Below are 13,910 nucleotides of genomic sequence, written 5' to 3'. Positions count from 1 at the left end.
TTTCTTTCCTGATATTACTGGGAAATTAAACTCTTTAATGGAGACTAAGGCAGCTTCTTGTCTCAACCTGGTGAAGAAAGTTTACATCATGATGCAAAACTATAAAAGGACATCTCAAAAGCGACTATTAATGTGCATGGTTAGGAATGCATTTCTTTTTACCAGGCTTCATCTTTGCATAAGGAAGTACTGGAATTATCTTGTAATTAGCAGATTTAAGTTTTGTAAGAAATAATATTTTCTTGCTGTTTGCTAATATTTCAAATTTTATTCTTTCTAGAATTAGATGAATCATCTGTATTTGTTCTTGGAGCAGTTCTATACAAAAACTTAGATCTAATTTTGCCCACTTTGAGGTAAGCTACAAAGTAATAAGCTGTTGTAATTTTGTAAATTATTCCAAAATGTGATTATATCTCATTTTATAAAAATAGTCAAACAAGCTTTGGTAATACAAAGGGACTTTTCTTAAATGAAATAGAAAATACAAATTTAATGAACAGGCTATTAGCAATTATGCATTTCAAAACAACTAGAAAAGATAATTTTGGTGTCTGACTGTAGCCCTGCTAATTCTTTTGTAACTAATAATGCCTTGCTTGATGCTGGAAAAAAGAAAGAAAGAAAAGAAAAATCTCGTCTCTATAATAGAATGGGTCATTGGAAAAATTAATCTGTCTTCTCCCTGTATTTGTACTTAATGGTACTGTTCATCAACATAAAATGAAATTAAAGGAGTGATGACTGGGAAAACATGGTCTTGTTTATTTGCACAAGATCTCAGCTTGCTTTGAAATAAATTTTCAATTACAGCTATATTTTTTAAAATGCTGCTGTTCATTTAGAGGACTATTTCTGGAATAAATCTATTAATTCCTTTCCTCCCAGACATTAAGTACAATTAAAAATAGTGATTCTACCAACACTGACTTATTTGCTTTACTCTCTTATCTACTATGCCAAATCTCTCAGAAAACATCATTCACACCTGCTTGGATTGTGATGTTATCACTCATAATGACCTGTTTCTCCACACTACCTCATTTTGGAAGATATAAATAAAGTTGTGTTTTAAATACAATCACAGTTGCACTTTTTTCTTATACTCTCATAAATAAAGCTTTACATTTTTAGAGAGGAAAAAATATAAATGATGTATACAGTTACACCAGGAACCAAACAGTCTAATAAATAAAAACAGAGTTCAAAAGAAAAAAAATTACCTGAGGTAGCAGCAGTGATTAGTCATGAATCTTTATAGAAAATCTTTCTATGTGAAGCTCTTTATTAATATGTGTAGAATCATCCAGAGCCCCTGTGAATGCAATGCAGGGTCTCCTTCAGCCATAAAGACAACTATGAGAAGTTGAAATTTATTTACCTTCCTTCTCCTCTGAATAGAATGTAGACTTCCTTAATTTGGATCTCTTTGTTTGATTGTGTTTTGCTTAGGAAAAAAAATAGTTTGAAATCCAAAAATGTCTACTCTCAGCTTTTCCAATGGTTTTATTAAAACTCATTGGTACATACAGCTATTCACAGATAAAATTTATTCATAGTTACACTGCCTATATCTTTGTGTTTTATGTTTGAGGAGAAATATGTTAAAAGTGCCCAGATAATCAAAATTAGGCATTTATTTACACAGGGAATTAGTTTATGTAAAGCTTATATTTTAAGAATTCTAGACTAGATACTAGCTTAAAATCAGGTGACTCGCGTTTTCTTTTCAATTAAACATGTCAAGAGTTTTATAAACTTGTCCAGTCACTCAGTAATTGTGTGCCTTCAGTTCAAAGTTAAAATAGAAATGTATTTATATGCAACATTCTCTCTATTTGCTCCTGAGGTATATAGTGAGTACAAATGAAATATTCAATATAACATTTTTTGTATTATCAATTAGTTTCCCTCCTAGATATCCACCAACATTGCATTATGATTTATCTTGTTCTACATAATCTCATAGCACTCACTCACCTACACAAACAAATGAAGTAAGGTTATTCCAAGTTTTATAAATTTATGCAGTCAATGTAATTGGAAATTTCCTTAGGAAATTTCCCAAGGGATGCCAGCCTTTTTTTTTTTTTTTTTTTTAGAAAAAGCATTTAATTAGTGTTTCAGCTTTTTAAAAAATATCATGACAAGAGGCAGTTTGTCTCATACAGTTTATGGGCAGATTAATGGATACATCATGGATGATTTAATGGATACAGCAGAGACTAGTCTGATGCAATGGCTCCCCTAATGCCGCTTATAACACAAAGGGATTCAGATAGGCCACTGGGCAAGTCATTGACTTTTTTTTTATAAGTAAAATGTGGAAATTGAACTTAAAAATTATTTTCAACTTCAGAAATTATCTTTCTGTTGCAAAAGTTTTCTACATATTCTTTAGATTGAGGTCCTTAATAATCTCTGTATAAGAATTATAAATTCATCTACCTATACGTTATTTGCATCTATAAAGTAATTTAGTAAATGTCTATAGGACAACTATATAGTAATTAGATCATTGACCAGATAAAAGGACAATAGAATGCTCAGGGTGAAATATTTGTACTCTTAGAAAGGTGAAGTAATAGTGTTTATTTCTCATTTTCTTTTATATCATAGAGTAATATAATGTGACCACTAACTGTACCCTTGAGCTTGTTTTTCTCCTTTTCAAAACATTGTTCCAGAAAGTCTAATGAGTAACTGCACCAATTATAGATCTGCTAAATGGAAATAATACATTTTAATGAACCAAGGTGAATCTTTCTTCCATAGTCACTCAGCAAACATTTACTGAGCAGTGTGCCTGCTAACAGTAATGTATTATTTCTTTTAAACTTCCCCTGCTATTGAAACTCTCAGAATAGTTCTTAATAAAGGGTAAAGGATTTTTTTCTGTAATTATTACTTTTTCTATCTGGTAAAATATCTTATATAAGATACCTTTAAAAGTAAGACTCACAGAAGTTTAATGTTTGCACTATGAAAATATTTTAGGAAGAGAGGATTAAAATATGTATCTTTTGTCATTTACTGTATAAGTTTGACTGTGTGAATTGAACCCAATAAGAAAAGAAATATCTTCTTATTCAACATTAAAAAGTACAAATTTGTTCTATATGTTTAATTATTTACAAATTTTTATAAAATATTTTCCTTGTTGATGATTTTACTAATTATCTGTTGAAATATGTGAAGCCAAGTTTCTCATACACAGAAATAATAATAGTAGGTTTGCTGTTAAGTTTCCAGAAATGGTATATTTTGGTGTAATCATTTTTATAATTTCCTTCATAGATACTAAGAAGGAGGACTTGATGTAATGCTTTGAATAGATACAGTTTATAAATTGTCCTTCATACAAAGTCATAAATAATTTTGCATGTTGACTGTCTCTTTTATTGAGATATTTATCTTCATCTCTCACCCTAATATACTTCCTACTGTCCTTTGAGCTGCAATTTTTATTTTACTATTCAATTGTCCTCCCTTTTAAAGTTAAGCAGGTTCAGATTTTTATTTCAACTCAAGGAAATAGGCTTTAGATGAAGTCCAAACTAAATATGTGCTATTCTCAGCCTCTCACCTTCCTCCTTCTTCAGAATAATTTCTTATAGATAGAAAGCATAGATGGGCCAGGCAGGGCGACTCATGTCTACAATCTCAGCACTTTGGGAGGCTGAGGCGGGTGAATTACTTGAAGTCAGGAGCTCAAGACCAGCCTGGCCAACATGGTAAAACCCTGTCTGCACTAAAATACAAAAATTAGCCATGTGTGGCGGTGCAAGCCTGTAATCCCAGATACTTGGGAGGCTTAGGTAGAAGAATCACTCGAACCTGGGATGTGGATGATGCAGTGAGCAGAGATCACGCCATTGCACTCCAGCCTGGGTGACAGAGCAAGACTTCATCTCAAAGAAAAGAAAAGTATAACACCATAGGATATTAATGCTGTAAGGTCTTTTAGAGTTTAGTGTGAACCAGAAGTCTCATTTTATAGATAAGGGACCTGAGATTCTATCACTTAAGTGACCTGCCTAAGATTATATGTCCAGTAGGTAACTAAGTGCTAATCCAACTTGTCTTGTTTCCTAAAACCAGGACTCTTCTATTATATCTCGTTGCCTCCATGCTGTTACTATTTATTCTAAGCAATACAAAACATAGACTTCTATGATAGTTCATTAGCATACATGTATCCTTTGCAGTAAATCTTATAAGATCCAGAAGCAAGTGTCTATGTATAGGCAGTTTCAGGAAGCACTGAGGCTGGCCTGGTGGCCCCAGCCCAGACTGTTAATGCCAAGACTTAAGTTTGTCACACCTCCAATTCCCCTATGACCACCTATGTGCATGTCCAGCCCAATTCAGAGAGTGCTTTGAGTGAGATATTGACACGAAGACCCCATTTACATGAAGGAATTAGAAAACATCCATATCTTGGCAAACTCATAAACTGCTGTGAGAAATTTTGGCTTATTTTTATAGCATTTTTGGCAGTACCATGAAACTTAAAAGTGCTTTGTCATTGATATAGCAATTCTACTTCTAAGAATTCATTTTAAGGAAATAATCTCTAAGGAAAAAGAAAAGTATATCTGATAATACATTCAAGCCAAGAAATCAGTAAATGGCTATAAACAATCATTTATCTGATTCATTTAATAAGTTCAGCCTCCAGTTTTGTGGGAAGCCATGATACTTTTGAGTATGTGAGCAGTATGTGATTATCCTGTTAAGACATGAAAAATGTAGTCCTTTAAAAAAAAAGTACGTTTTATGTAGTGATTAACATTCAAGATATGATAAAAGAACTAATAAAATTATAGTAAATTCCACTATAGTAGAATCAAGAAAAATACAGATGAAGGAAAACTAAAGTGTCCTCATAAACCAAAAGTCATTACAAAATTATCTTTAAAGAAAGGAACAAATTTTAATAATGCAAAATCACATGAATTTCTTGTCAAGTGCACAACCTAATTAAGATAAATGATGCTAAAATTTTTATATATTCAGGAAATGGAACTCATTTGAATACCTAATACTATAAAAATTAAACATGAACAACAATATTGGAAATAATAGAAAGAAGAAAACATAATCACTTTTACACCAATGCACGCTGAAGGCAATCAACCTGAAGCAGTCAGCTCTTTCAAGAGCTCAAACCCTTAAGTTTAGGACCTAAATTTTGAATCTTGCTTTTTCATTCTCACTGTGCAATGAAATAAGGATCTAGTTTTGTGACATTCTGTACCTTTTTAGAATTGCTTCTCATGAAAACATTAGAAATTTAAATTATCTATGGAAATAACAAATTGGCATGACTTATATGTATAAAACATTGTGGTATTACATAGTCCATTATTTTTTAAAATCTGGGATTAGATTGGTCAGATATTTTAAAAGCAAACATAAATCTCTGATCACTTGACATTTAAAAAATTCTACATTCTACTTATCTTAGAAAACTTACAGTGAAATTCTAACTCCTTTCAAAGCTTTAATTAAGCCCAATCCTACTTTTTAGCAGCTGTCAGCTGATTTTAGGTTTGAAAACAAAGATTTTTAGCTTTAAATTTTTGATAAAGTCCCCAAGTTCCCATATTGTATGAAATAATCTATGTTATTTTAATCTTATTTAAATTGTTCCATTAATTTAAAACATTTATAACAGCTTCATTTTTGAAGCTACATGAACTATAAATCTGCAGATAGAAAAAGACTATAGTAACTTTTCTAACTTCCATTGAATTCTTAACATATTTTTGTTGTATCTTGGCTGGCGATACTATATCTATGCCATTAGTTCTGCCATTTCCTTCACTGGTGCTTTTTGTATAACACTGCATTACATTTTTTATTATGTTAAAAAAAACATTAAATTTACCATAATAACTTTTTTAAATATACAGTACAATGTTAACTATATGCACTTATGTAACAGATCTCTAGAATCTTCTTATCTTGCAAAATTAAAAGGCTACAAAAATTAAAGCACAATTCCCATTTTCCCACTTCCTCTGACCGCTAGCAACTACCATTCTATTTTCCAATTCTTAGTTTGACTACTTTAAATACCTCATGGAAGTAGAATCATGCAGTATTCATCTTTCTGTGATTGACTTATTTCAATTAGCATAATATCCTTTGGGTTCATCTGTCTTGTAGCATATGATAAGACTTTTTATACGGCTGAAGAATATTTCATTGTTTATATATATACGCTACATTTTCTTCATTGATTCTTCCACTGATGGACAATCAGGTTGCTTCCGCCTCTTGACAGTTATCAATTATACGTGATGAACATGGGTGTGCAAATATCTCTGTGTGAGATCTTTCTTTCAATTATTTTGGATATATACTCAGAAGAGAGATCATTGGATTATTTTTGATTTGTTTTCTCAGAAACTGCCATACCGTATTCCAAAGCAGCTGCACCATTTCACATTCCCACCAACACTGCATTGTTCAATTTCCCCACATCCTTGTCAACATTTGTTATGTTGTTTTTTGGTTTTGTTTACTTTTTGAGACAGAGTCTTACTCTGTTGCCCAGGCTGGAGTGCAGTGGCACAGATCTCAGCTCACTGCAACCTCTACCTCCCTGGTTCAAGCGATTCTCCTGCCTCAGCCTCCAAAATAGCTGGGATTACAGATGTGTGCCACCACACCTGGCTAATTTTTGTATTTTTAACAGAGATGGGGTTTCCCCATGTTGGCCTGGCAGGTCTCAAACTCTTGGCCTCATGTGACCCGCCCCCATCAACCTCCCAAAGAGCTAGGATTAGAGGCATCAGGCGTCCCACCAGCCTAACTTTTGTTATTAATAGTGGCTATTCTAGTGGGCGTGAGGTGATATTTCATTGTAGTTTTGATTTGGATTTCCCTTATGATTAGTGATGTAGAGCATCTTTTTATATCCTTCTTGACCATATACATACCTTCTTTGGAGAAACGTCTGTTCAAGTCCTTTGCCCATTTTTTAATCAAATAATTTGGTTTGGGTTTTTGCTGTCAAGTTTTAGGAGTTATTTATGTATTCTGGATGTTAACCTCTTACCAGATACATAATTTACAAATATTTTCTCTCTTTTCATAGGTTGCCTTTTCATTCTACTTGTTTCCTTTCCTGAACAAAAAGTTACTTTGTTTTGGTTTTTTGATTTGATGAGTCTCATTTACTTATTTTAGCTATTGTTCCCTGTACTTTTGATGCCATCTCCAAGTTCAGTGATTTGGATGTGTTTCTCTGTGTTTTCCTTGAACAGTTTTACAGTTTCTAGTCTTACGTTTAGGTCTTAATCTATTATATGTTGAGTTTTTTATATGATGTAGGCATGTGGATATCCAGTTTTTTCAACACTGTTTGTTGAAGAGATTATCCTTTTCCTATTGTATAGCATTAAGACCCTTGTCATGGACCATTTGGCCATATACATGAGGATTTATTTCTGAGCACTCTGTTCTTTTCTGTTGGTCTGTACGTCTGTCTTGACACCAGTACCATGCTTTTTAGAAATTATTACTGTAGCTTTGTAATGTAGCTTGGAACTATAGGATATTTTATTTTTCTTTCTTAAGACTGATCCAGCTGTTAAGGATTCTTTCAGATTTTATGTGAATTTTTTTTTCCATTTCTGCAAAAATACCATTTGGATAGATTGCTTTGGGTAATATGGACATTTTAACAATATTAAGTCATCTAATTCATAGACACAGGATTTCCTTCCATTTATCTGTCTCTTCTTTCATTTTTTTTTTCAGAAATGTTTCATAGTTTTTAATGTACAAGTCTTTTCCTCCTAGTTTAAGTTTACTAATAAGTATTTTATTTATTTTGGTGCTTTTTAAATGGGATTATTTTCTTAATTTCCTTTTAGATTGTTCATTGAAAATACATAGAAACAGTTGATTTTTGTGTGTTTATTTTTTTACATTCTGCAACTTCACTGAATTTGCTCATTAATTATAACAAGATTTTTTAATGCGTGTCTGTGTGTAATCTTTAGGATTTCTTTTACATGATATAAAGTCATATCATCTAGGAACAGAGGTAATTTTATGCCTTCCTTTTCCATTTGGATGCCATTTATTCTTTTTTCTTACCTAATTGCTGTTTCTAGGACTTCTAGTACTATGTTGAATAAAACTGGCAATAGAGGGCATTTTTGTCTTATTTCTGATCTTACAGGAAAAGCTTTCAGTATTTTTTTTTTACCATAAAGTATGATATTAGATGTGAGTTTTGCATATATGACCTTTACTATGTTGAAATAATTTCTTCATATTCCTGGTTCATTAAATAGTTTTTATCATGAAAGGGTGTTAAATTTTGTCACATGGTTTTTAAAAATCAATTGAGACACTCATGTAGTTTTTGACCTTCATTCTGTTAATGTGATGTATTGCATTGATTGATTCTCATTTGTGGAAACATCTTTGTATTTCAGAAATAAATCCCTCTTGGTCATAGTATATAAACTTTTTAACATGCTGCTGAATTTGCTTTGCTAGCATTTTGTTGAAGATTTTTGTGTCAGTATTTCTTAAGGATATTTGTCCTTAGCTTTCTTTTTTTTTTAAATAGTATCTTTGTCTGATTTTGGTATCCAAGTAATACTGGCCTTCTAAAATGGGATGGGAGGGGTCTCTTCTTTAATTTTTTGGAAGACATTGAGAAGGAGCTGTGTTTATTCTTTTTTAAACCTATCGTGGAATTCTCTAGTGAAGACTTCTGGTCCTCTGGGCTTTTGTTTGTTGAGAGATTTTTGATTACTGATTCGATCTCTTTACTAGTTATGTGTCTATTCAGAAATAAAATTTCTGCATGATTCAGTCTTGATATGTTGCATTTTTCTAATAATTTGTCTATTTCTTTAGGTTATCCTGTATGTTGGCATATAAATAATTGTTCATAGCTGTCTCTTATGATACTGTTTACTTCAGTGGCATCAGTTGTGATGTCTCCTCCTTTTTTTCTGGTGTTATTTGATTGTTCTCTCTTTCTTTTTACTTACTCTATTTAAAAAGGGTTTGTCAATTTTGTAGATAATTTCTAGAAAAATAAGCTCTTAGTTTTGTTGGTTTTTACATGGGTTTATTTTCTATTCTGTATATTTCAGCTCTAATTTTTATTATTGTCTCCGCTAACTTTGGGTTCAGTTTATGCTTCTATTTTTAGTTCTCTGAAGTATAAAGTTAGGTTTTGATTTAAGATCTTTCTTCTTTTTTAATGTAGGTGTTTACTGCTATGAGTTTCCCTCTTAGTACTTTTTTGCTGCATCACATATGTTATGTGGTATGCTGTATTTTCATCTTCACTTGTCTCAAGGTATTTTCTAATATTTCTTGTGATTTCTTCTTTGATCACCTGGTTGTTCAATAGTGTGCTGTTTGCCTTCTACATGTTTGTGTATTTTTCAGTGTTTCTTTTGGTATTGAGTTCTAGTTTAATTCCATTGTGGTCAGAAAAGATACTTGTTAATATTTCAGTCTTCTTGAATTTGTTAAGGCTTGTTTTGTGGCCTACCTTGTAATCTATCCTGGAAAATGTTCTGTCTGCCCTTGAGAAGAATGTGTATTCTGCTGTTGTTTGGAGTGTTCTGCATATGCCTGTAAGGTCGAATTCATCTATAATGTTTTTAATGTCATCTGTTTTCTTATTAATCTTCTGTCTAGGTAATCTAATTATTAAATGAGGTAATAAAATATCCTATTAGATTGTTACTATTTATTTCTTCCCTCAATTGTTTCAATGTTTGCTTCATATGTTTGGGTGCTCTGACATTAGGTGCACATATATTTATAATTGTTATATCTTCCAAGTGAATCAACTCTTTTAACATTACATCGTGTCCTTTTTTTGTCTTGTGACAATTTTTGATTTAAAGTCTATTTTGTTTGATATAAGTGTAGCAACCTCATTCTCTTTTGGTTATCTTTTACATGAGACTTTTTTCACACACTTTTACTTTCAGCCTATAGACGTCCTTATGTACTAAGTGAATCTGTTGTACCCAGCTGAGTTGTATTTTTAGTCACTTTTTATACTCTCTTTAAGATATGGTTCATGTGCTTTAAACATCTTAAGAATCTGCAAAAAAATGTGATGATTAAGTTGGGTTACCTTTAAATGATTAACTCTATACATTTTAAGATATTTTATATATCAACTAGCACAAATCTTAAGGACAGATAATAATTTTATTTCAGTCATGAAATTCATTTGGCTGTCAGATCTGCTTTTCTAGCAGTGAATGCAAACATACAGCCAGCCAGGGAGCATTAGCAGATCACAAAGCCTGACATGGCACATCAGAAGCCAGCTATTCACTTGTGCAAATTAGAATGAATTGATGGAATACATTAAAGACAATTTTGTATGCTATTCACTTTTTTAAAAAGGGAGCCATTGCATAATGTAAGTTTGCTTATTTATTTTTCCTTTATTAGGCATTTTAATACCATAATGTTGGCATTAAATTTTAAATCAACTTGTTAAAATTTTAATATTTTTATTTAGTATTTGCTTATTAAACAAAACAAACATGTTTAAGTATTAAAATATTCCAAAAAATAGTACAAATGAGGACATATAAATGATAGATAAAATTCTTGCTCTCTTTGAGCTTATTATCATGTGGAAAAAGACATGCATAGAATTGATGGATGATTTGGAGAGGTAAGTGCACATTACTGTGTTGGGACAGAAGAGGGCAGGGACTCACATGAATGACATTAGCACACTGATATGCTTAAATAAACTGACATACATCTCTTCTCAAATATATTCTAAACATGTTAAAACATACACACATCACACATTTTCTCTCTCTCTCTCTCTCTGCCTCTCTGTCTGTCTCTGTCTCTCCTTTCTCAGCAAAAGCCACAGTGTTGATTTACTCCTTTAGAGAACTTCTCCACCAGTCCAGTTGAGCAACTGATAAACCTAACACAGTGTAATATTCCCTACAGAAAGCAGCTTCTTGTAGCTCCTTTGCTCCTTATAGATCAGTCATTCGGGGCCAAAGTCTACACATTCCCAAACACAGAGAGCTTCATAAATATCTTAACAAAATTGCAGTCTTCTTTATAGAATATCCACATCTGTGTTTTCTGGTAATGTATCCTCTTATGCAACTTAAACATAATAGAGATGCCTTTCTAATATAAAAATTATCTAATATTAATTAAAATTAGCAGTCATTGGGTTTTATTAAAAGCCCTTGACTAGGATTATAAACAGAACTAAAATAAATAGACAAATGGAATTTGAGTGATGTATCAATATTTTTTTTTTTGCAAAACCAAGCCAGAACTTAAACTTATTCAGGCTAATCTGAAAAATGAACTTACATCTGTTTGTTTAGGACTAATTGTTCTCTGGGAGAAATTTTCATAATTTCTCTGGTAATGACAGGTGGATATTTCCCCTAACTCTGAGCTGTATGCACCATTCTCTGGGAGGCCTGTCAGCTGTGCTAATATGATCAACCACACAGGATCACCTCTCAACTTTGTCAATTTCATCTATTCTCACTTGGTTCCCTGATCGCTTTTACTCACAGAAAAACAGGGAAGAATAATTTGGCAAAGGAAGCTTGGCATTTAGAACTTAGTTCCCTTCCCTTCAAAATGCACTGGACCTTCAATTGACTCATTTAGCATTTAATGAAAAAAAGGACAGTTAACCAGCTCTCTCTGTCTACAACAATCTTCCTAACAAAAACAAAATTGATTTATGCTTTGTTGTTTTTTACTCTTTACTCTTAGGCTGAGTGGCTACCTGAATGTTGAAGAAATTGTTATTTGACATTACTGCATACATGAGAAATGCACTAAAAAATGTTAGCCCGTGCAAAATGGGTGTATAGTTCCTCTGCTACTAAATATAGTAAATTCCCTCAACCACAGAATAGCTCCACATTTTTTTCTGATGAAATATTGTACCAAAAACCATCTCATTAGAGAAAAAAAAAAATCTCAAAAAATGCAAGTTTCAGCATGGCTCCATATGAGAATTATATGACTTAAAATGGTACAACCACTTTAGAAAACAATGTAGCAGTAACATAAAATTAAGTATGCCTTTACAACATGATCAAGGAATTCCACTCCTAGATATTCACCTGAGACATATAAAAATACATGTCCATACATAAAGTATATATGGTAATTATTTGTAATAGCCAATTATCATGAGCTATTATTCATAAAGGCTAAAAATCAGAAATAACCTAAAGTGTGTTAACCTAATTGATAAATACATCAGTAAATTTTGTTGTATTCATACCATGGAATATTGCTCAACTATGAAAAGAAATAAAATAGATGAATCTTTAAAAAGTTGTGCTAAATGAATTAAATTAAAATTAAAAGTCTGTGTACTGTATACTTCTATTAAAATGAAATTTTAGAAAAGGCAAAATTATAACAACAGCATGTCCATGGTTTCCTGGGAGCATTGGTGGGTATGGAATTAAATACAAAGGGACTTGAGGAAACCGTTTAGGGCAAGGGATTGTTTGTCTATGTATGCAATTATCCAAAGCATTAAACTATATACTTAAAATTGGTGAGTTTTATCTGTAAATACTACCTTAAAAAACAAAAAAGAGAAAAAAATTAAATGATTTTGTCATTGATACCTAATGTGAGTTCCCCAGGATAGTACATACCCAGTGGAAGACCAAGTGGTTTATTTAATTCCAAATTCCAAACAGGGATGTATTCACACATACACATACACTCAAATGGGTTATAAGTACAATTAAATCATCTTTAAATCTCTAAATACTAGATGATCTGCAGCATTTTACATATTTTGTGTGAAAACCTATATGTACAAGAAAACATTGGTTCGGTTTTATATTTATATTGGTAGATAATTTCTTATAAATTATAGATAAGATTTTATTTAAAATAAACTTCTTTGTAAATGAAATGTCTTGGTAAGGTATTTCAGACAAAATATGTTTCTTAGATTGAGAATATCGAGATCAAGCAGTGGCCTGTAAATCTCCATTGCTGAAATAAATTATGGTCAATAATTAGCAACAGCATTTATTTCTATTTAAACTCTGCTTGCTCTAATGTTACTTCATACTCTAATTATTTATTGTAATGTATTTTTGGATAGTCCAAAAAAACACCAAGACAGCACATTGCAATAAAATATTTGATCTCCTAGAAAACAAACTCTTAGGTCCTCCTTGATATAAATTAATTATATTTACGTATTTAAAGATTTATGAAAGTTTGAATTCACAATCCATAACTCTTGTAGGTGAATCACATTTAAAATAAAAAGCTTATCTGTGCTGTTGCTTTTTTATATTTTCTGAATGTAAATAGTAAAATGGCCTTTTCTTCCTAAGTTTTCTATTCTGCATAAAGTTTCTTTATAGCAGTAAATTGTGTCTTTCCATGAATAATACTACAATTTCTGTTTTTGCTTTGGATGCATTTAATTAAAACCATCCTAAAATGTATTGAGCAGTAGCAGTTTATACTTCTAATCAATCATTTCTCCTTTTAATCATAATTACTCTGTTTCAGAAATTATACTGTCATTAATTCCAAAATCATCGTCGTCACAATAAGGCCTGAACCCAAAACAACTGATTCGTTTCTGGAGATAGAACTAGCTCATTTGGCTAATGTAAGTACCATCTACTGGGCATTGACTTGCTTATAGAATTACATTTTTAATAGTCATTCTTTTGACTGATAACAGCAGAATACATTTTCTAGACTTTTATAGTTGCAAATGAATTAACTTGTTATGATATATATATTTGAAAGATTTTTCTATGCTTTTTTCATGATCGGATTCTCTTGAATTTATCCAAATGAGTATAGGTATTACAAAGAAATAGAATAATTATTCTATGTTTTTTTAA

At 31.6% G+C, this 13,910-nt stretch overlaps 1 protein-coding gene across 6 annotated transcripts in view; it reads left to right on the top strand.

Moving 5' to 3' along the window:
• Nucleotides 1-13,910, top strand: part of ADGRB3 (adhesion G protein-coupled receptor B3) — a 741,588-nt gene that overhangs the window by 394,581 nt on the left and 333,097 nt on the right. For all 6 annotated transcript variants that reach the window (XM_032274421.1, XM_032274422.1, XM_032274425.1 and 3 more), the window contains 2 exons: nucleotides 281-356; nucleotides 13,567-13,669. In XM_032274421.1, coding sequence (XP_032130312.1) covers nucleotides 281-356; nucleotides 13,567-13,669 — 179 coding nt within the window. The remainder of the gene's footprint in view (nucleotides 1-280; nucleotides 357-13,566; nucleotides 13,670-13,910) is intronic.

Source organism: Sapajus apella, unplaced genomic scaffold, assembly GCF_009761245.1.
Source record: "Sapajus apella isolate SASKATOON/1434 unplaced genomic scaffold, GSC_monkey_1.0 scaffold6, whole genome shotgun sequence".
In the NCBI taxonomy this organism is placed as follows: Eukaryota; Metazoa; Chordata; class Mammalia; order Primates; family Cebidae; genus Sapajus; species Sapajus apella.
Note: the sequence above shows the minus strand (reverse complement) of the source record. Positions and strands in the feature narration are given on the sequence as shown.